Source organism: Perca flavescens, chromosome 17 (genome assembly GCF_004354835.1).
Source record: "Perca flavescens isolate YP-PL-M2 chromosome 17, PFLA_1.0, whole genome shotgun sequence".
NCBI classification, from domain to species: domain Eukaryota; kingdom Metazoa; phylum Chordata; class Actinopteri; order Perciformes; family Percidae; genus Perca; species Perca flavescens.
The window spans coordinates 30,594,054-30,615,888 of NC_041347.1; the positions used below are offsets into that span (position 1 = coordinate 30,594,054).

General features: G+C 41.3%; 1 protein-coding gene across 1 annotated transcript in view; it reads left to right on the forward strand.

Annotated features, from left to right (window-relative positions):
• The first annotated feature begins 558 nt into the window (after positions 1-558).
• Positions 559-21,835, forward strand: part of LOC114571931 (protein kinase C epsilon type) — a 98,217-nt gene continuing 76,940 nt past the window's right edge. The window contains exon 1 of the mRNA XM_028603238.1: positions 559-1,980. Coding sequence (XP_028459039.1) covers positions 1,633-1,980 — 348 coding nt within the window. The 5' untranslated portion in view covers positions 559-1,632. The remainder of the gene's footprint in view (positions 1,981-21,835) is intronic.

Consider the following 21,835-nt stretch of genomic DNA (forward strand, 5'->3'; position numbering starts at 1 on the left):
AGATGCAGCAGCAAAACAGTATGGAGCGGTTTAGGGAAATGTCGGTGTTTCCACTAATCATAAATGATAGGCTAGTTGGAGAGACAAATGGGAGAGGGTCTTTTAATAAAAAAATCATCATCCTGAACATCTGTCCCCCTCACTTCGGAAATTAGGGCTACGGCCCTGCTGTAGGCTATATCTAAACTTCTGCTCTCTTAGATCACAAACTTCAAAAGGTTGTTAAAATATCTAAAGCCTAGGTTTTAGCTGTTTAAAGAAATACATTTTTGATATCAGTGCATTTGATAATCAGTGCATACGTTGCAATATGGTCATTATTTATGGAGTTGCCAGTTGCATTTATTTAGTTATTATGCAATGGATTGCTTAATTGCAGAAAATGCACTTCAAACACCTGTTTCTGCATTTCCCACATTTTCGTGTGCAAAACTATATGAGCTGCAGCTCGGCGTGGGCTTCTTTCCAGCTCCACCTGGGCGATTAAGAAGAGCCTTGCTCAAGGGCACCTTAAAGCGTTTTTCTCCACTCATTTATTCACCCAGACACGTACTGGTCTGTTCCCCCCACACACACCTCCTCTCCTCTTCCCAGCCCTGCTGATTTTAACCACCTCCCTAGTCTGGCTTGTGTCGCACTCCCCAGTCTGTCACACACCAGGCTCCGGGAAAATCTGACGTGTTTTTCGCATTTCCTGCACCAGAGAGAGACGGAGACAGAGCAGTGTCGGAGCGGGGGGGAGAGGCAGCCAGAGGTATGTCCACGGGAAGTTAAGATTTTAACAACAGTGGCTGAAACAAGGCCGTGCACCGAGGAGTATTTATCTACCTACCCACCTACCGCCTGAATCTGCCCCTCCTCTCCGCCTCTGCTGCGGTTACCAGCCGCTGTCTGCTCGCCGAGCTCCGGCGGCAGCCAGCACTCATCTGGAGCCTCCCACACCTATACTACCACACGGTGCAATGCAACACGGGCTCGTGCTTCCACGGTGTCCTGCTATAGCTAACGGAGTTTTTTTAACACCTCGAAGGTAAAAAATAAATAAAAATAAAAACATGACAGAGCGATTCACATCTGGGGGCCTTTGCTCGCTTTGTTTTTTTTGCTAACTCCGCTGTAGCTGTGCATGTTTCTTCCGTGCACTTCTGAGGAAGACTCCCCCCGGCTAACGGTCGTTTTCTCTGTTGCTGCAGTTTATGTTTTTTTTTTTTTTTTTGGGGGGGGGACATTTGTAGCATATTCGACAAGTAGACATTTTCGATGGAATCCCATTGCTAGGCAACAACCTGGCCCCTTGTTAACTTCCTGTCAGTTGATGTCATTACAACTGTGAAATGGTCCATAGACGTTTTAAGGCAAGTTAAAAAGCTAATGCGGACCAAAGCATTGCTTTTTAAGAGGCGTCGCAGTTTGCGTTTTCTTCGTCACATTCAACTGGAAGGATTTTACAGTATCTGCCTGGAGGACAACCGGTTGAACGGAGCCGTTATTTCAACCGTTACAGCACGAGGTGTTAAGGCTACGTTTCTGTGAAGTGGTGTAGTGGAGGAGAAAGGTGGGGTCCTTTACGTTGTAAACAAGCCACACTTCCAGTAGGCTAAAGAAAGCGGAGGGGCCGTTACATGCACTGCCATGGTGATCTTCAACGGGCAGCTGAAGATCAAGATCCGCCAGGCTCTGGACCTCAAACCGACGGCTCTGTCCCTGCGTCACGCCGTCGGCCCCAAGACCCAGACCTTCCTCCTGGACACGTACATCGCCCTGAACGTGGACGACTCCCGCGTGGGTCAGACCTCCACCAAGCAGAAGAACAACAGCCCCGCGTGGAACGATGAGTTCACCACGGAGGTCCACGGCGGCCGCAGGATCGAGCTGTCCGTCTTCCACGACGCTCCCATCGGCTACGACGACTTCGTGGCCAACTGCATCATCCAGTTTGAGGACATCCTGCATAACGGCGGCAAGCACTTCGAGAACTGGGTAAGACAGCGACGTGACACCCTGAAGGCTGTGTGGACACCCACAAAAGTGTCAAATAAGGTGTCAAAAAAAAGCATAAGTTGTAAAGCGTAAAATAGTGCCAAAAGCAAACACCGACAAAAATGTTGAAAACGTTGAAAATAAACGTGTAACAAGTGTCTAAAGCGATAAAAAAAGAGATACAAAAGCTTAAAATTGCGTCAAAAGTGTTGAAAAAAGTGCTGAAAGCATAAAAAAAAGAAAATGTGAAAGAAGGGAACCACTTACCTCTTTAAAGGTGCCATAACAACAAATAATTATTTTAATTTTTTTTTTAGACCTAATTATTTTGTGTGGGGGGGGGCATGTGTAAGTTAAAAAGTTGTTTTAATCGTGCAACAGAAAACTCAGATTGGACGGATAGTCTAGCTAGCTGTCTGGATTTACCCTGCAGAGATCTGAGGAGCAGTTAACCATAGTTCTCAGAAATCCACCGGAGTCTAAAATTCCAACACAAAGAAAGCAGAAGGTGAGAGACATCCTAAAATGGACATCAGAAAATATAAAATATATATAAAATACTATAGACGCTTTAACCACTGAATGTCTGGAATTTTAGCTTCATAAACAACTACTCACTTGTCAGAATTGTGGATTAATTTTAACGGGGAACAACTATTTGATTAATTCAACGATGGTTTCAGCCCGACAGCATTAAAAAGACAAGTCCTTAAGTCAAAATCATACTTGGAAAAAAGGTAAACTAGCAGGAACGTGTATTCTGTATAAGCTCCTTGCGCGAAAAAGATGAAATTGTTAGGAATGGTCAAAACAAGTCGTTATTATGAGCTATTGCATAAATTGTTTGGCTCATTAACCTGTTAACATCGCCGGTGACCCCGTCATGTAACTTACTGGAGTTCTGACACCTTACATGATAAGAATTTAAACAGAAAAGTTTAAAACTTTTTTATATGGACATGCTGTACATCAGTTTCAAATGAAGCCCCATACATGCATTTTGCCTTCCAGTTCTTCTGTTATATAAGCTTTTCCCTTTGGCAAAGGGAAATAGCTGAAATTCAAACAAAAAGAGGTGGATTTAAACAGGTTAGGACATAAGCAGTAGTAATAGCTTAATAAAAACATTATTATGTGAATTATAATGATTTAGAATCACCTTATTTAATGCATAGATCAAACATATGAAATTTGCATCTCATAATAGCCACAGTAAGGTAAACATGCTCCTTTTAAAGCAGCATTAATCCAGTTGTTGACCACATAGGAGCATCGGAGCAGGCTGGAAACATAACACTGACACGTTGTCACCATATACAGTTGTTGACGTGAACCTGCGAGCAAACACTTTATTATATTTACACATTCAGCGGACGCAGAGCGACATCCCTCATCCTCTCCACAGCTACTTTTTGATCCTCTAAAACGCAAAGAACCAAACAAAAAGAGAGGGGAATCTTTAAATCTCTTTTAGCTGCTAAATATTCCGCTATGTGTTTCGGCAGCTGGTCACCTACTACTGTACAGTAGGAAGGTTGCTCAAGGAGCTCAAGAGACGGTAAAATGTCCCGTTGGTCCGTGGGGACTTGTGTGTACGAGTCTTTCACTACACTCAACACAGCAACACAGTCTTGCAGATGCGCAACATGAGTCACAACTCCCCCACACACACACACACACAGTTTATAGATCCTGTTACCTTTGTTGTGCTCTTGCTAGATGAACCAGTTACCTACTGCGGAGCTATAAAAGCAGCGAGAGGGTGTAGTTAGGCCACATGCATGACACACACACACACACACACACACACACACACACACACACACACACACACACACACACACACACACACACACACAGTTGAAGAAGCTGTTCATTGTTGTCTGAAGCTGCTGAAGCAGATGGATGTTTGAGTGTATTATTAATGAGGCCGCCAGGTCCATTAGAGAGTGACAGCGAGAGAGAGCGATGGAGAGAGAACAAGATGAAAGAGAGGAAGATGGTGAACAGGAGGTGGACAGGATGGAGAGAAGACAATAGAAGCTCCTCGTGGCAGCACATTCACATGCTGTCCCCCTAAAGGGGAGAGAGAGCGGACAACAGCTTGAGTTCAGTAGAGCAGACGGCTCTGCTGAGTCGTGTAATTACGACTTTATGACTTTTCATAAACAGCTGAAGGAGCGGCGGTGCGCGGTGTACATAGCCGGAAACCTGTTGTGCGTCTGCCCTACTTTTGATACCGTGGCGGCAGAAATTTGACCGTGGCGGGCCGCCATCAACATGTCAACACAGAGGAAACACTGGCTACAGTAGGTGACCGGGAGGAGATATTGGCTGAATTTGACAAGAAGTGTATTGGATTAACATCCCTTACCAGGGTTTCCCCCAGAACATTAGTTTGGCCTGGTGGCAAGAGTCTTTTTTTGACTAGGGCCCGCGGTCGCAGCCTGATGGCAGCATTTATCAGTCCCTCCAGAAAAACGCGATTATGCGATAGCACAATTCAATGCATTAAATATGCGGGGCTTGCATGATTTATTAATCCCCGCATTTTCGTGGCAAAAACGTCCCATATATCTTAGCAGAAAGTTGAAAAATGTTTTGTTTACTTCACACGAGCAGCCATTTTCCCCTGTTGCCATGGGAACGTTATGAAGTGATGTAATTACGTGACGGGAACATCATCGAAAAGCAGGGTGTTGGGGGAATCACTATTTTTTCTCTTTTTCATCAAACCGTAGTTTTTGCAAGTTCCCGCAGTTTCATCGCATAAAATTGCTTAAATATCCAAAATCCATCGCATTTTTTAAGAAAACGTGCCGCATAATCAAGGATTTTTGCCTGCAACAATCACAAAAAAACTCCATAAAACTTATGTAGAGCCCTATCGTTTCTGTGATAACAGAATCGTTGACGGGACCGCAAAATTGAGAATTTAAAAAAGCTATACGACATGCGGGCCCCGCATAAATATGCGGACTTTGGCTGATTATGCATTGAATTATACGATCGCATGATCATTTTTTTCTGGAGGGACTGTTTAATGATTGTTTGTGCATGTTACGCCTTATATCTCTGAACTATTACTAGTATTAGCGTACTATGACTATGACAAAGCCTTTCTACTAGTTCCTGTGATAAAAGGGGCAGTGTGTCCAGTTCAGGTCTTTGAGTTGACACCTGCCAAACATTACATTTTGAGCCTTGGGCTATGTTCACACTTGGCGTCTAGATTGATCGAGCTGGAGAAAGAGCAGAGCGAAAGAGAGAGTGGTGCTACAAACGTTAGATAAAAGATAGCTAGTTCCCTGCACAGGGAGCACCCGGTCATATCAAATAACTCGCTGTGCTCCGACTCCCATTTTCTCTTGTTTTTATGGAAACGACAGGTCTGGCTACTCCGCTTGTCATTGGTCGGCTGTCCAACGAGCGCTTTACGTAGGGCGTTTTATTCAGAAAAGTTGGAACTTTTTTTAAACTTCAAAAAGACGCTCTGAGCTGCAGAAAAAAAAAGTCGGCGCTGCTGTTTTAAAAAACGAAAACACGGTTTACTCCATTTAATGTAAAACAGACACTGGCAGCTTTAAAAAAAAAGGCGTGAGCATGGTGTTTCTGTTGCGTGGCGGCTACGTGGCGTTTTCTGCTAGCCTTGTCTGACACATGTATGTTTCCCATTGATAAAATGAAATACCATGTTAAACATAAATATATACTGATCTGATTACAGCAAAGACAACGTCGGCAGTATTGACGGCAAAATAGGCTACAAAATATTTCGTTCTGTATTGACAGGTGCAGTATTTGAAAATCGATAATTATTATTATTATAATTTTTTTAAATTACATTTATATCTGCATTGATGTCAAAACCTAGAGACTTTCAAACGTCAACATGTCATTTATTAATATGTATTTGTGTCTAAATGACATAAACACATCTTTTCCTATTCTATTTTGCCTGGAAACGCTTCTCACACGCTTGCTTGTTGGGTGAAAAATAGGCATCGGTCCTATTTCTAGCAGGCACGCCTGAGACGTGCGTGTCACGCAGGCAGTGTGCGAGCTCTAACCTGTTAACATGGGAGTCAAAATAAGAACAGACACGCCACGCAGCTGACACGCTCACACCACGCAGCCATTGTGCAGGAGGCCTACGTTACCTTCTTTTATTGATTTAAAGTCAAGAACCTCAAAAGAGTTGTCACTATCGAATCTGTTTTCATTCACTGGTAGAAATAAAGATTTAGATCCGTCTCCTCAGAGCTTTGCACCCTGTGTTTTTGAAGGAGCACGCTTCAAGGCGCGCCCATGGGCACTCTAGGTTAAACATGTCTGGACTTAAGCTTCACACGTTATGTCATCTCAGACAAAGAAGCACTTGACATCACCTTGAGGGGACTAAACAGTTTGTGTAGTTTCCCAGTGAGTAATGCTAATGTAAGCTATAGTGAGGAAGGCCTGTCATGGAATGAGGTTTTAGCCTCTTCAGGAGCAAGCAGGGCAGTTTAAAGTTGATGTCTTCTGGTCTTCTCCAAAGCCTCAGATCCCATTTCACAAAGCAGCGCACACATACTGTACTGTCTATAGGAAAGAGTTTGGAAAATACCAACATGGTGGATGGAGTCAGGCCGGTGTAAAGTAACAAAATAGGATTTACTTGGGCAGAGAGGGGGTGACTCAGGGCTGCAACTAACAATTATTTTCATTGTCGATTAACCTGTCGATTATTTTCTCGATTAATCGAAGACATGTCAAAACACATGTCCCAAAGCCCAAGATGAGTGTTTTGTCACAGAGGAGTTAAAGAAACTGGAACATGTTCACATTTAAAAAGCTGGAACCAGAACATGTTTACTTTCTTTCATAATTTAAAAAAAGCATTCCAAACCACTTAGTCGATTTATTAAAGTAATTGGCGATAAATTTAACAGCAGACTAGATTAATCGATTGATCTGTGCAGCTCTTGTGGCAACACAAATCGTGTCCTGTGAAAATCAAAGATGTTGCCGGATTTTCTGGTGCTGCCACTTGCCGGCAGAAGCTGTTCAAATTTAACGACGGATTCAAAGACAGAAATGAAGGCGTTATTTTGTTGTATCATAACAAACAAACTGAACAAGGAATGACTTTAGATAGCGTTAGTCTAATGTGATTTAACAGGACTTAGGAGGAGACAGTGTTGTGATTTATAATAACATGTAACTTTCAGTATGGATCATAGTTTTAAGGTTACGTTTTTTGTAACAATTTTGGCTTTGGGTAATCAGGTATTTTATCTGCTGAACCGTAAAAGTTATTTGACAAACCAACCAGATGTTATTGACAAAGCACATCAATTGTTAAAAGTTATGTTCATTTTTAATAATCATTGAAATGCACCCCTTTTTTGTGCTGATCCTGAAATTGATCCGATCCGTGACTCAAAACCTTTATCCGATCTGTGAGTTCTGTGAGCCGATGTGCCCCTAACTGAGAGGGATGGGAGATTATATTGCAAGCCATTATCTCATTGTTTAATTTTAAAATATAGGCAGTTTAAAACATGGCAGCCGTATTGTCAAATTCGGCAACCAAAAGCTACCACTTTAAAAAGTTAAGTGTTGAGCCCTGTTAATAGGTTGTAGGAACGGGTTTGGGAGGAGAATAGGTTAGTTATACAGGAGAGAAGCCATCTGAGTTTGTTGCAAAACCTTTCACATTACTCATTTTTCATCATTTAAGTTTCTCGTCTCGTTCTCGTGAACCCAATCTCGTGTCTCATCTTGTTTTGTGAGCCGAGTGTCTCCCCACACCCCTATTAGAGTAAATATCTACATAGTTATTTCTTTCTATGTGATCTGTTAATGTTGTGTAGTCCGTATTTGGAAATCCTCAACCTGTGGGAAACACTGTTTCAAGTCCTGGCAATGTAAGAGTTGCAGACAAACATTTTGTAGGAAATTCTCAGAAGCAGATATTTCAGTTAACGCCAGCGTGTGAACAGAAACTTTAAACCCATGTTGTGACAAGTACGAAAAAAACCAACAACCTTCAAAACTTAAAATGTAAATGTCTGTTCTCCTGCAAGCCTGTACACGGCCGGTCGGCAATCACCTTCAGCAGAAAAATTATACCGGTCGCATTGTTAAGTCAAACGAAGCACACCCACACAGACACACCTAACACACACACACACACACACACACAAACACACACACACACACACACACACACACACACACACACACACACACACACACACACACACACACACACGTGAATTCAATAGTGAATTCACATTCAAGAAATTTGAGCTCATTATTCAAGCATGCGCGAAGAATAAGATATGAAAATGATTGTATGGATTGTGCAAGATGCTCCAGAGGTTGACTTGCTGGAATCCCTCCATTTCCACCAGTGACTGAACTAACGAAAGAATAAAACACAGACAAACTGGCATGATATCCAGTTATGAAACTTCACAGAATCTGTATTTGAAATGAAGATTGTCAGTGTTTTTTCGCTAGGCTAGTTTTTTTAGTTAAAAAATAATGGAATTTCACATTGTATGGACTGTTTTAATTTTTCTTACCATATCTGTGTATAAAATGTTAGAAAAGCCAGAGCACATAATAAACAAATAACACCCAAAAAGCTTAAAGACAAAAACGTGCTAAATAAGTCCACTGGGGGACTAAGTACAGTCATTAGATCTGAGAAGAGTCTTTTAGTTAGTTTTGAGGCTCATGTTGGTTCTACATTCATTCAACTTAGAAGTGCCCAAAAATGGCTTGGGTGCTGCATCTAAGCCTTCTAATGGTAGGGGAAAACTCTGTCCTGTTGTTTGGTGCTCTTGAATTTTCTGAAAGATGCAATTCTGCACTTTGACAGTCCAGTGCTTTGTCCATTTGCTGCCTGATGGCGATTCAGCAACCAGGAAAATGCTTTGGTTGTGCTGTGGTACACACAATTCACAAGGAGGCTATATGGCACGGTATCAATATCAAAGTAACCAACTGGAATGGGTCTGTGACATCACGTATAAAAAACGCTCATGAACGCTCAATGGTTTTTTAAGCCCCCGACGTTGACTTCAAGGCACCTAACCCTAACCTTAAAACACCAAACGCTCTCATGTACCGAGAGCTGGCATCCAGTGTCTAGTCAGATTTGTTCTTCAGGTCTTTTCTTTTTTTGATCGGCTTAAGAAAAAGCCAATTTCAAGCTATCTTATTATCCTAAGTTGTAAGTCTTGGTAGTGAAGTTCAGTCACGTGAACATTTTCAACAACCAATGGGTGCGCTCCCTGCAGTATCAAACAGAAAGCAGCAACAGCTAGAGTTGTTTATGGTCGCTATGGCGCCGCGCAACGCTAAACGCGAAAGAGGGAAAGTTGGCGATTTTCAACCACTATGAAGCGCGTCATCCGACGGGAGTTTTACCAGCGGATGAATGCAGAGCTCCGGGTCCTGCTGCTGTTCACGTACGGCCCAACAGAACATCCAGCTAACGCTAGCGGTAGCTAGCTAGCTTGGTAAAACATTTCAAAATGAATCTAGTTCAGTGGTGTAGTCTAGTGGGTATACTGTACTGTATACATATATTGGCCAGAATTTACAGTGGAAATACCTTTATTTAGCCTATGTGAAAAAAGTAAAACACAGATGACAATTCCAAATATATCAAAACTATAATGGAAAGTATGCTGTTGCGTGTCATTGGGCATTTTTAAGTGGGTATATGGAACTCCTGGAGCTTTCTTAGTGGGTATAGCTGCGTATACCTGCGTATCACGTAGACTACACCACTGATCTAGTTGTTGTCTTTACATATTTTGACAGTCTTTAACTTAGATGTGAGATGGTTGTCTTTAGTTGTGAGACAGTGTCAGACTTTATTCTTTTCAAAGTCTGTTCAAAGTCTTCTAGTGTCTGGCAGGCATAAATCTGTCAGGAATTACTGCTCTTTTCGGAACAGTGATGTCATGCGTGGCATCTGCCTTGTTAGAACTTGTCATTAAAGAGCGAAGCGGGGAGATGGAAAACAAGTGTTGGATTTTACTCCACAACAGGAAGTGAGTGAGAGACACTCCAGAACAAGACAGAGAGCGTGTTGAAGTACGCTATAGAGTTTTGAATGGCTGGAGTGAGGCAGCAGTGCTTTATCTTGCCATGATGGCTTTACAGATATGGTGTTAATGCAATAACACCAGTGACAGGAATGATGGCTTTTTCAATTAAATGTTTTGTTATTGCATAAAGGCATGGATCACATGAAAGTATTCAGTTTGAATATGAATCATTCAGTCATACAGCCTACATCAAAGTGGTGCCATAAATGACCATACTAGCGGTGTAAGAAAAAAATCAATACACTTGAGTATCGCAATATTTTATTTAGCAATACTATATCGATTTTCAAAAACGCAGTATTGTTTTTTTTTTAGTTTACGTGCAAAAATATTCATGTAAGTGGTTCACGTTTATGTTGTGTTTAAACTAGGGATGCACCTAAATGAAAATTCTTGGCCGAAACCGAAAACCGAAAAAGAGGAAACCAAGACTGAAAACTGAAACACCAAAAGAAATTATGCCAATTATTAGTACCATTGCATTTATGGCTATGACTGTGTACTAACTTTACTCAAATCAACGCATTGCAATTATATAAATTAATATTAAAGTTTAATTAAAAAAATATCTAGCAGAAATATGGCTACAATCTGATAGTCACATATAGTATATAGTAGCCTAAGAACAGAATAGCTTACCTATTGTTATTATTATTATTTGAGGCACTTTCTTGCAGGATTTCACTGAACATATCAGACAACGAGGGTGCATGCCCCTCATCTGGTGCAGAGAGACAAGTCTTTTTTTCTGCGCTCTGATCTCCTGCGCTGGGCGCTGCTCCGTGCGTCTCCGTCTCCACGCAGGTTCTCGGCATTTATCGCGGCCTGGATCATTTCTCGTGCGCCCTGCTTTATTTACGCATCCAAGTATGGTCTTTATAATGCGGATCAAGTACAGTCGCGATGAAGTGCAGAGGATCTGAATAGATCTCACTGAAACGTGTGCTGACAGACTCTAAGAGCGTACTTTTCATTGTTTTCACTCCGTGGTCCGTCTCAACCTCTTTGCTTAGGAGACGCTTTGCTTTGATCGGGTAGGCTACTGACACACGTGCAGGTCGCGGTTTCTTTTTGCGTCATCACAACATTTTCGGCCGTATTGTTTCGGTGATTAAAGTATTTCGGCCGAAAACCGAAAATGCCCTTTTGGGCCATTTTTGGCCCAAAATATTTGGTGGTCGAATATTCGGTGCATCCCTAGTTTAAACCCTGTACTGCTAGATGGCTATGCTGAGACACACCACTAGTGTCCTCGCCTAACAGTGCCTAGCAGTGCCTGGCTTTTTGATAGAAGCTAACAATGTAGCTATGGCTGAACTTTGGCCTACTTTAGCATATGAAGAATTGCTCACTAAGAACCTGTGAACCACCATCCCAAACTGGCAGTTATATTTTCTGTATACTGAATTGTTTACCTAAAGTAAACTTCTTTGACTTTTATGCACATCGTGTCTTTTTTTTAAAATTTTAGTTTTTCCAAAATTATACTTAAAAAAATCCCAATATGTCGCCTTACGCAACATGACGTGTTGACTGACAACGTGACTTTGCGTAAACATACACGCCACTTTCCTAAAGCCAAATGGCGTGTTATCTGGACACATTTTGAGCTATCCATGTGTATGTCTACGCCGTATACAGCGGATGTAAACATACACATCAAGTGGCGTTGCCACGTTGCGTAATATCGCGGGAATGTGCCGTACTATCGCGAGAATAACGTCACACGCTTGTAAAAAAAGGTTGGGTTTAGGAAAACAACATTGGGAAAGGCTTTAGTAACACACAAAAAACGACAAAACCAAGACGGTGACCAACATCACACGCTTAGGAAAACAATAAATGGTTGGGTTCAGGAAAAAAAAACATTGGGGAAGGCTTTATTAAAAAAAAAAAAAAAAAAAAACGGCTGAAAAACGGCTGAAAAACGGCAAAAACACGGCTCTCTTGTGTGAAAGTCCTGTGTTTTACCCATCCGCGGACTTGCGTCCCTTCATACTACTCGCTACGGTCAGTCTGCCTTACGCACAGTATCGAAATATATTGCAATATACCCATGTATCGTGCAACGTATCTTATTGCCAGATTCTTGCCAATACACAGCCCTAGACCATACCAACATGTTTTATCCCATAATGCATTCTTCATCACATCTAGGCCTAGTCATTTTGCAAACCATGCTTCTGTGTTCTGTGCATTTATTTTTAACCTTTTCAGGCAACCGCTGGTTTATTTCAGTGAACTGATTTTAAATTATTCCTCAATAAGTTTTTGTGCTGAAATCTCAAACTGTAAAACGAGAATTAACATGCTTTTCCAGTTGCGTTTTAGTGACCCTGAGACTTAGCCTAGTAAAACTGTAACCTCAAATTTATTTTGTTATCCAAGGTAGCACACAACTAAAATCAGTCCAGCAGGTCAGCTTTTCAAGTTTGTTTTTCTTTGACTCTAACATTTTTAACAACGGTATACCGGGAATAAATCCAGGTGACCTGGAGCCAAGATACTGTAAATATAAAGCAGGTTGAATTTGTGGGAGCGTGCCTATGTTCCCACAGCCCTATGTTTTATCAAATGTAGGCCCTATGTTCCCACAGTTCCCACATTTCTAAGATTTTTTTTTTCAAAATTAGGCCCTATGTTCCCACATTCCCTTTTTCATAAATTTGTATCAGATTTTATCCCCCTAACCCTAACCCCCTATCCCTTTATCTCTCTAACCTTAACCCCTAACACTAACCCTAAGAAATGTTGTGGGAGGATAGGGCTTAAATTGAAGGGAAATGTACAAGACCTAATTTTGAAAATGTCCTAGAAACGAGGGAACATAGGGCTGTGGAACATAGGGCCTAATTTTAAGAAAAATCTTAGAAATATGGGAACATAGGGCTGTGGAACATAGGGCCTAATTTTAAGAAAAATCTTACAAATATGGGAACATAGGGCTGTGGAACATAGGTCCTAATTTTAAGAAACATCTTAGAAATATGGGAACATAGGGCTGTGGAACATAGGGCCTAATTTTAAGAAAAATCTTAGAAATATGGGAACATAGGGCTGTGGAACATAGGTCCTAATTTTAAGAAACATCTTAGAAATATGGGAACATAGGGCTGTGGAACATAGGGGTAATTTTAAGAAAAATCTTAGAAATATGGGAACATAGGGCTGTGGAACATAGGGCCTAATTTTAAGAAAAATCTTAGAAATATGGGAACATAGGGCTGTGGAACATAGGTCCTAATTTTAAGAAAAATCTTAGAAATATGGGAACATAGGGCTGTGGAACATAGGGCCTAATTTTAAGAAAAATCTTAGAAATATTGGAACATAGGGCTGTGGAACATAGGTCCTAATTTTAAGAAACATCTTAGAAATATGGGAACATAGGGCTGTGGAACATAGGGGTAATTTTAAGAAAAATCTTAGAAATATGGGAACATAGGGCTGTGGAACATAGGGCCTAATTTTAAGAAAAATCTTAGAAATATGGGAACATAGGGCTGTGGAACATAGGTCCTAATTTTAAGAAAAATCTTAGAAATATGGGAACATAGGGCTGTGGAACATAGGGCCTAATTTTAAGAAAAATCTTAGAAATATGGGAACATAGCGCTGTGGGACCATTGGGCTGCGGGAACATAGGGCTGACCCCGAATTTGTGTGTGAGAGAGAAAACCGGAAAATGGTTTTGGGTTGCAATAATCTAACCCCCTTTTAGAAACCCTGGCAAATGTTAAAGTATCCCTTTTCTTCTGTCTGTGCCTCACACTTAGATCATCATTTTTCATATTTACCTTTGTCTGATTGGAGGGACCTTGATGGGGACAGCTGGGGGACATGTGAAGCAGACAGATGGAGGGGAAGATGGATCAGGCAAAAGCTGACAACAATGGAGATCATATGTTCTGTCACAGTTCTTCTCATAGTTAATTTCAGTTCAAGTTCATCAGAACTGCACACACATACCTCACTTGTAAACACTCATCCTACATTTTCACACTCTGGTGAAAAGAGCCACTTCACGTAATTGGTTGCTGTTTGTAATGAGTCAAACAATGCGGCGACATAGATACTAAAATCTCTGACTGCTTCTCTCGCTCTCTTGCGTTCGTCCTTCCCTAACACTGTCTATCTTTCTATCTATCTGCGCTCTCTCTCTCTCTCTCTCTCTCTCTCTCTTTCTCGCCGTCCTCTCAGGTGTCAGTGTTAGGGATGTTAGGGTGTGGTCTGAGCAGCGTAGGGCTGTCAAAATTGGCCAAAAATGATGTTTGAATATTCCTTAACAGTCCAGTGTGTAACGTGTTTAGTTATTCATTATCAAAATCTGTTTTGCCGGTTCACAAACTTGTCCTTTTTCATGAATATTTACCACCACCATCAATGACAAGTATTCCTTTTGGCTTGAAATTTGACATTTGCATGAACTGGGGTAGACGCTCCATATTCATGCTCCATCTTGAAATACGTTAGCTGGTAAGGGACATACAGGACATACTGCTCCGCTTTTCACGTTTTCTCTGTCACATGATAAACTCACTGGTGCTGCTAATGCTGCTAATGAGTATTGTAGCTTCCCGGCCCCCGGCAAGTTTGAAGAAGGAAACATGGAGGACCACGCGTATTCAAAATCCAAATTTCAGGAACAGGAGTCTTCTTCTTCGCCCATAAAAAGAAAAAGGAGATTGAAAAGAGCAAGAGACCGGCTTTTTGAAGCATGAAGGCTACCGTAGCTGTAATACGTACTTTGGACTGCGTGGCGCGAGAGAGTTGATTGCGATATATGATCTCAACGCTAGATGGGAGAAATTCCTACACATTGGACCTTTTAAAAAATACACATCAGTTTAAAATTATTCAAATATCTATTTGTGCACATTATGTTTATAAGAGGGCAAACCAATACAACGGGAGACATAACTACTTGTATAGATTGTATTTATTTCAACATAAACATGTATTTTTAAAGGTCTACATATACATTACACAATAAACTAATACAATAATGTCCTGTAGAAAAATGAATCCAGACAGCTAGCTAGACTATCTGTCCAATCTGAGTTTTCTGTTGCACGACTAAAACAACTTTTGAACATACACATGTTCCACCAAAACAAGTTCATTCCCGAGGCTATTTTGGAGAGGCGCCGTCATTGAGTCCATCGCCCAAGACGATTGTGATTGGTTTAAAGAAATGCCAATAAACCAGAGCGTGTTTTTCTCACCATCCCGGAACGCTGTGTGGACTAGCCAGACCCTCCCCCGCAGCGCTGTGGACGAGGGTCTGGCAATGCGAGACTATTCCAGTTAGACATTTTTGTCGCCCTCTTTCTTCTTCTTCTTCTTCTTCTTCTTTTCTTCACCCTCATTTGTTACCTTCCGTAGCGCCAGCCGCATGACATCAGCACGCCCACTCGGCAACTGACCGGGTCTCAACGAGACATAACACAGACAGGGAGCTGAACGTTTAGGGGCCAGCGGCCCCCCGCTAGAACGCGCAAGGCAGACAGCTGCGGTAGTACTGCTTTTTTCCCCTTCACATTCACATATTAATTTTCACATATTCTCTCTCTGGGTTTTTCAAATATATTTTCTAATTTAGAATATTTGTTACAGCCCTAGAGCGTTGTTTGTTGAAGTTGTACCATCTCTGTCACTGTGCCAAATGGATTCAGCCAGCAGTTGCCAGAAATGTTCTGGTGATAAAATCGATAAAATGGATTTTCGATTTAGCATATTTGATTTTTTTTTACTAGAAAATGTTGCCACGCCTGCAGTAAACGCACATAAATAAAAGCAGAAACAGCTGAATTGAATACATCTCCTGTCTTGAGTAACAGTGGTCTGTGTGCCGTCTTCCTCGTTCCCTGCTGCGGTTGTAACACCTTCAGTGTGGTGTCGCAACTGTGACAAAGCCAGAGCGCTGTGTGGTCGTCCCGCGGTTAAACGTGTCAACGATCGTGATTCAGCTGCGGGAGCCGGCGGCAGAGTAGCAAAGGAAAAAAAAGTCTACACTGGGACGGAGAAAACGCATAGTTCAGCTCTGACTGACTGAGTTCAAGCTCCATGTTAATGAGGAAGCCCACCCCCCCACCGTCACTGTATCAGTGACTGTACTGTACATGTCCACTCATCTGAAGAATGTCGAGCACTCCACCGTCCCACTGCACGTTGTAATTTAAGCATTTGTTCTCGAGCAAAAGACATTCATGCACCAGAAAAGGTCAAAGCACAAGAGCGTTTTTTTTTTGCACTGACTCTGAACCTAACAAACCGGAGTCTAATTCCTTGTGTGTGTACACATACTTGGCCATTAAAGCTGATTCTGATTAAAAGTTGAATATACGAAAGAAGTGTCGCGCACACTGGCTCCATACACACATGACTGTTTATTTTGACGACGTTTCAGAATCAGCTGTATTGGCTATAGGTTTGCGTAAAACAAACGAGGAATTTGACTCTGGTCAATCTTTGCTCTTAAAGTACAACACACTTAACATATCAAGAATTAAAACAGAAAGGACAGTAAGAAATATAAAATAATTCTGTTAAGTATGCAGTATAACAACACAATAGAATTTATACAATAACAATTGAAGAGAGGGAAGGAATAGTGCAATATACAATGTTCATACATTTGAAAAAATCCTGGAAAAGTTATGTAATTTGCAAAATGCTAATTCCAGGCCCGGAAAGTTTTTGGAAACATAAAAAGACCCAGAAAGTTTTGGGAAAAACCATGGAATTTTTTTTTAACATTAATAAATGTATTTTCACGTCGTCTTGACCTCAACGTTCTATTCGGGGAGCGATATGAATCCCACTATGAACCACATACATTGTCATTCATGTACACAGATTTTTATTCTTATTGTATAATGTCGACTGACATTTTCAGGAACACAGTCATGGAAATTTGCCAAAAAGTAATGGAAAAGTCATGAAAAAGTCATGGAAAAGTATTTGTTAAAATGCGTATGAACCCTGAATATCAGTATGCCTATAGTCTGAGATTGAAGGTTTTAGTATAAATCAACAGTGCAAGGCAGTTCAGCGCAATGGTGAGATTAACAATACTGTAATTGTAAGATTGAAATTTACATGAGGTAGATGAGCAGAACAGTGTTGATTGACTTTGTTCAGTGTAAGGGTGGGGGCTTTCTTCAAATCAACAATCGGGGTTTCCCTCACTGTTTTGCAAGCCCGGTCCTAAGTTGCCCCCCTCTCCGCCCCCCCACCAGGCCTAAGCCACTGGGAATTATTTTGTAATGTATTTTTTTAGAAGGTTTTTACATTTACAGTGGGGCGGCTCAGTTGGAAACTTGGACGTTGTCATATTTTTAAATCTCCAGTTACCTTTCAGTACTGACTTAATGTAGGGCCCTATGGAATCTGTCTTATAACTTTTTTAAATTCACAATTTCGCGATTGCATCCATGATTCTGTTATCACAGAAACTACTGGGCTAAACAAGAAACCCTGACGATGATCTGAATTAATAGCTACGCTTATTACCATATTCAATTAAAAACTTTGAATTCTGAGTGGAATTTGGTGCAAAGTTATTACACATACCGTGGGGTCATATACATTTTCTAACCATTGGAGATGTTGCCCTACTGTTTATACCAAGTTAGTATTTCCTTTGTTATATGGGGGTGTATTGTTGCATACAATTGTCATGTTTTATTTTTTTGAGATCAATTTTTTGTTTTTTTATATTTAGAACATACAGAACATACAAACACAATTGAACAAGAACAAAAACCTTCTCCCACACCTACTCTCCTCTAATTCTTGCGATGTTGAGGACTGATTAGGACTGATACTTGTGCTGCTGCGTTTCTCCATAGGTCTATAGTCGATGACTTGGCTTTGTTAATCCCTGCTGTAGAGAGCTCAAGCATAACCATGTCCAGAAAATACGGCAACCGGGGGGGGAGGAGGGGGTGCCAGCGCTGAGATATAATTTTCTTGGTTGCAGTTGACTGGCTAGCCAAATATTCTTCTGTCTCCCAAAGCCGGTGTAATTTAGACTCGTCATTACGTAACAAAACAATGGGGTCAGTAGGAAGTTGACATGCTATCACATCAGATATTATTGCATAGTTTTTGTTTTTAAAGTTTTTGTTTTGCATCCGTGTGATGAAGTACCTTGTTTTGTTTAGTTTATCCCTATGGACATAGCATCACTGGCCCACTGGTTAAATGATTGACAGGTCGGCGTGTAGCCACTCCCCTAAAGTACTCTCTGCTTTATTAATTTAAAAAATTAATTCCAAACTGTCTGACAGTATATAATGGTTCAACTTAAATACTCGTCATTACTTGATAAACCACCCAACATATTGTAAAGTTGTTAGGATTAGCTCCATCTCCACCATCTACAACATTAAGACGTTTAGATGTTAATGCTGCAGAAACAATCTAACAATAATATGATTTTTTGGCAATACTTCTCAAATTATTTTGCAAGATATTTACTTTGAACAAAATATTTTGTACACTGTGCAGTCTTTTCTCTCAGTTTGAGGTAGACTGAGGTGCACGTATTCATCTGGGGGTTTAGGGGTCCTCCCTTGAGAAAATGTTCAGTTTTTCAATTTAAAAGAAATGCAAATCAACGTAATTTTGGACCATTATTATTACATTATCTGTGTCTAAAATGTTGGAAAAGCTAGAGCAGATAATACATAAATCAATCAAACAATCAAAAACCTTTTAATACAGAACATGCTAAATAAGTGCACCAGAGACCGACTACAACCATTAGTCAGAAACCCCTGCTGTGGTATTTACTACTTTTGCTTCGGTGAAAGATCTGAAAATACTTTCCCCCACTGCCCTTTGCTTTGACTCTGGACCTGGTCACGAGTTGCTGTCTGTCTTGCTCAAAGGCACTTCAACTGTCTCACTGTGGTCCAGTTTGGACCACCAGTTCCAGTTCCCTGAGCCTCTGTATGCTCTCATACAGACAGAATAGAGGAAGCGCTCGGGCCAGCTCTCTTCTTGACCCCGTTTCCCTGCAGGCTGCAGTAGAGGGGTGTCCTCTCTGTGGGCTGAAGGAAACGGGGGCAGGGCTCCATGTGTGTGTGTGTGTGTGTGTGTGTGTGTGTGTGTGTGTGTGTGTGTGTGTGTGTGTGTGTGTGTGTGTGTGTGTGTGTGTGTGTGTGTGTGTGTGTGTGTGTGTGTGTGTGTGTGTGTGTGTGTGTGTACATGAGTCTAATATTAGAGCCAGTGTGTTTGAGTCACACGGTAGGTCCTACTTCCTGTTTTCACTGTCCAAGTTTACTTCCCAGAGAAAGAGGGAGAGAGGGAGAGAGGGATGGCTCCCCAGGTGCAGCCCTCCCGTAGCTTCTGTTATCCTTAGTTTATCCGCTGTCCTGTCCATGTACAGTCCGTCATTTACAGTACGAAGTAGGCTTCGTCCAAAATTCCATACCAACGTGCTATTTAGTCGCTAAAACAGTATGTTAGAACATTTGAAACCTTAGTATGAAACCAATAGTATGCCAGTTGCATACTATTCATCTGTTGCTTGAATGCAGCTATAAGTGATAATACTGTTTATCTCAGTGGCTTACTTTTTGAGAGAAACATTTGCATTTGATGAAGACAAAGTTGCCACGTGAGCCTAAATAATGCAATCTAGAACGTAGAACATACTGGGTGTGCTCACAGACATTTTTGAACATTGGGGCTCAGCAAAGAAAAGGAAGGAGAAATCAGAGCATCTGAGTGCTGACATACAGCACAAAGGTAAAAAGAAATAATAAAATAAAGATACTGCAGAGCTTATGTAACCAGTCTAATGAAGTTTATAAATCACAGTGTGAAGTGTAGAGGTCAAGCGTCCGTGGAATGCCTGCGACATAAATCACCAGCGAGCTCCACACGGCAGAATTACACTTAGTATAAGAGACGTCTCCATTTCCTCACAAACAGGATGAGAGAAGAGAAAACACCCTGTCATTCCACACACACACACACACACACACACACACACACACACACACACACACACACACACACACACACACACACACACAGGTTGGAGACTCTATACTAGTTGTTTTGTTTCCTATTTGTATCCTAGGCCTATGAAAAGCGTCTTTGAGAACTCTCTGAAAAGCGCTAGGCCTATTAATCAGATGTATTATTATTATTATTATTATTTTTAGGCTATTATTGGCTACGCTGGCCCAGTGATTTCCGGTGGTACAACTCGGTTACGTCCCTATCCATAAGTTTTCAGAAATTGTGCACAAACATGGACAAAAAGAACGCAGAGTCCAGACAGAAGGCTCCCTCCCTAAACGTATAACGTTGAGCCTAAATGCAGGGTTTTTCCTGCATAGAGGAATTTTTGGCGCCCCCATGGTTCTAAAGGGTTGTGCTTAGTGTCTTCATTAATCAGAGGTGTGTTTTGGGCGTAACATGCAATAAACCAATCAGACATCATCTCCCATTCCCTTTAAAAGCCAGGCGCGTTTGGACCTTGGAGCATTGCTATTATGATGGGTGTTTGCACCGTCATATTTTTATTTGTAATCTTTTGCATGTTTGTGTGCTGCTGTGCTTCCCTGTGTGTGTAACAAGCATAGTGTGCGTGCGCTGTCTACGAGCCTAGGCGCATTTGACTAATTTGCTGTTAAAATAACAATGAAATGCTGCGTTATTGACTTTAGACCAGGTTTTTGTTGGTCAATGGCGCAATCACTTGCTCAAGATAGCAACACGCCCCGAATGCACCTGAACACACCTCCCTGTAGGACCAGCACGCCCCATGGGCGCAGGTGCATTTGTTATTTAAACGATGCGGGCACTGGACGGGAAACTGACAACTGCGTTGGTCTTAAGCTAGCAAAGACACTTGCGTCGGGCGCTGCGCCAGGTGCGGGATAGGGCCCAGAGAGTCAAACACACTAGCGTCAAACACCAATACAGAAATTACAAACGTTCTCATCTTTACAGTTTGAACAATTTGAGTGACTTCACACTACTCAATAGTTTCTTTAAAGAAAAGATATAGATTTTATAATATATCAATTTTTACGTAAGGTAAACAAGAAGGAATGAAAATCTGCAGTTTCAATATACTATTATGTCTCTAGTAATTTATGGAATCACTGGAAAAAAAACTTTTAGTTAAAGGTGCCGTAGGTAAGACTTATAAAACTAACTTTCTGTCATATTTGCTGAAACTGACGCTATGTTCCAGTAGAACTACATGAAGCAGGTCATTTAAAAAAAAATCTGGCTCCTCTGGCACCACCATAGACAGTAAAAGAATGGACCAACAGACCCCGTTGCTCTGGACGGAGACCAGTGAAGGATATTAGAAGCACTTTTCCGGTGATCTCTTGCTTTACTGAGCAGCCTCCAACTGACAGAGACAACGTAGATGTGACGTGAGCAACGTGTCTGAAAGTTGTAAGTCTTCTGGTAGCTGTGCCAAGAGAAATCTCAATCATTCCCAATCTTACAGAGACGGAGAGCGTAGGTATATGTAAGGAGATAACATAAGCACAGGCTAATTATTGATCACTAACATGCTAGTTAACATTATTAAACCTAAACAGCTAATGTAAGTCCAAACTGCCTGTGAGCTTCTCCTGTACTATACGGTAATTCCTCTACTGTGTGACAGTAAGTCACTTGGTTATGACACAATTGTTAGCCTATTTTTACAAAAGCGTCTGCTACGGAGCCATAACGTGAGGTACAAGGTAATGGAGCATTAT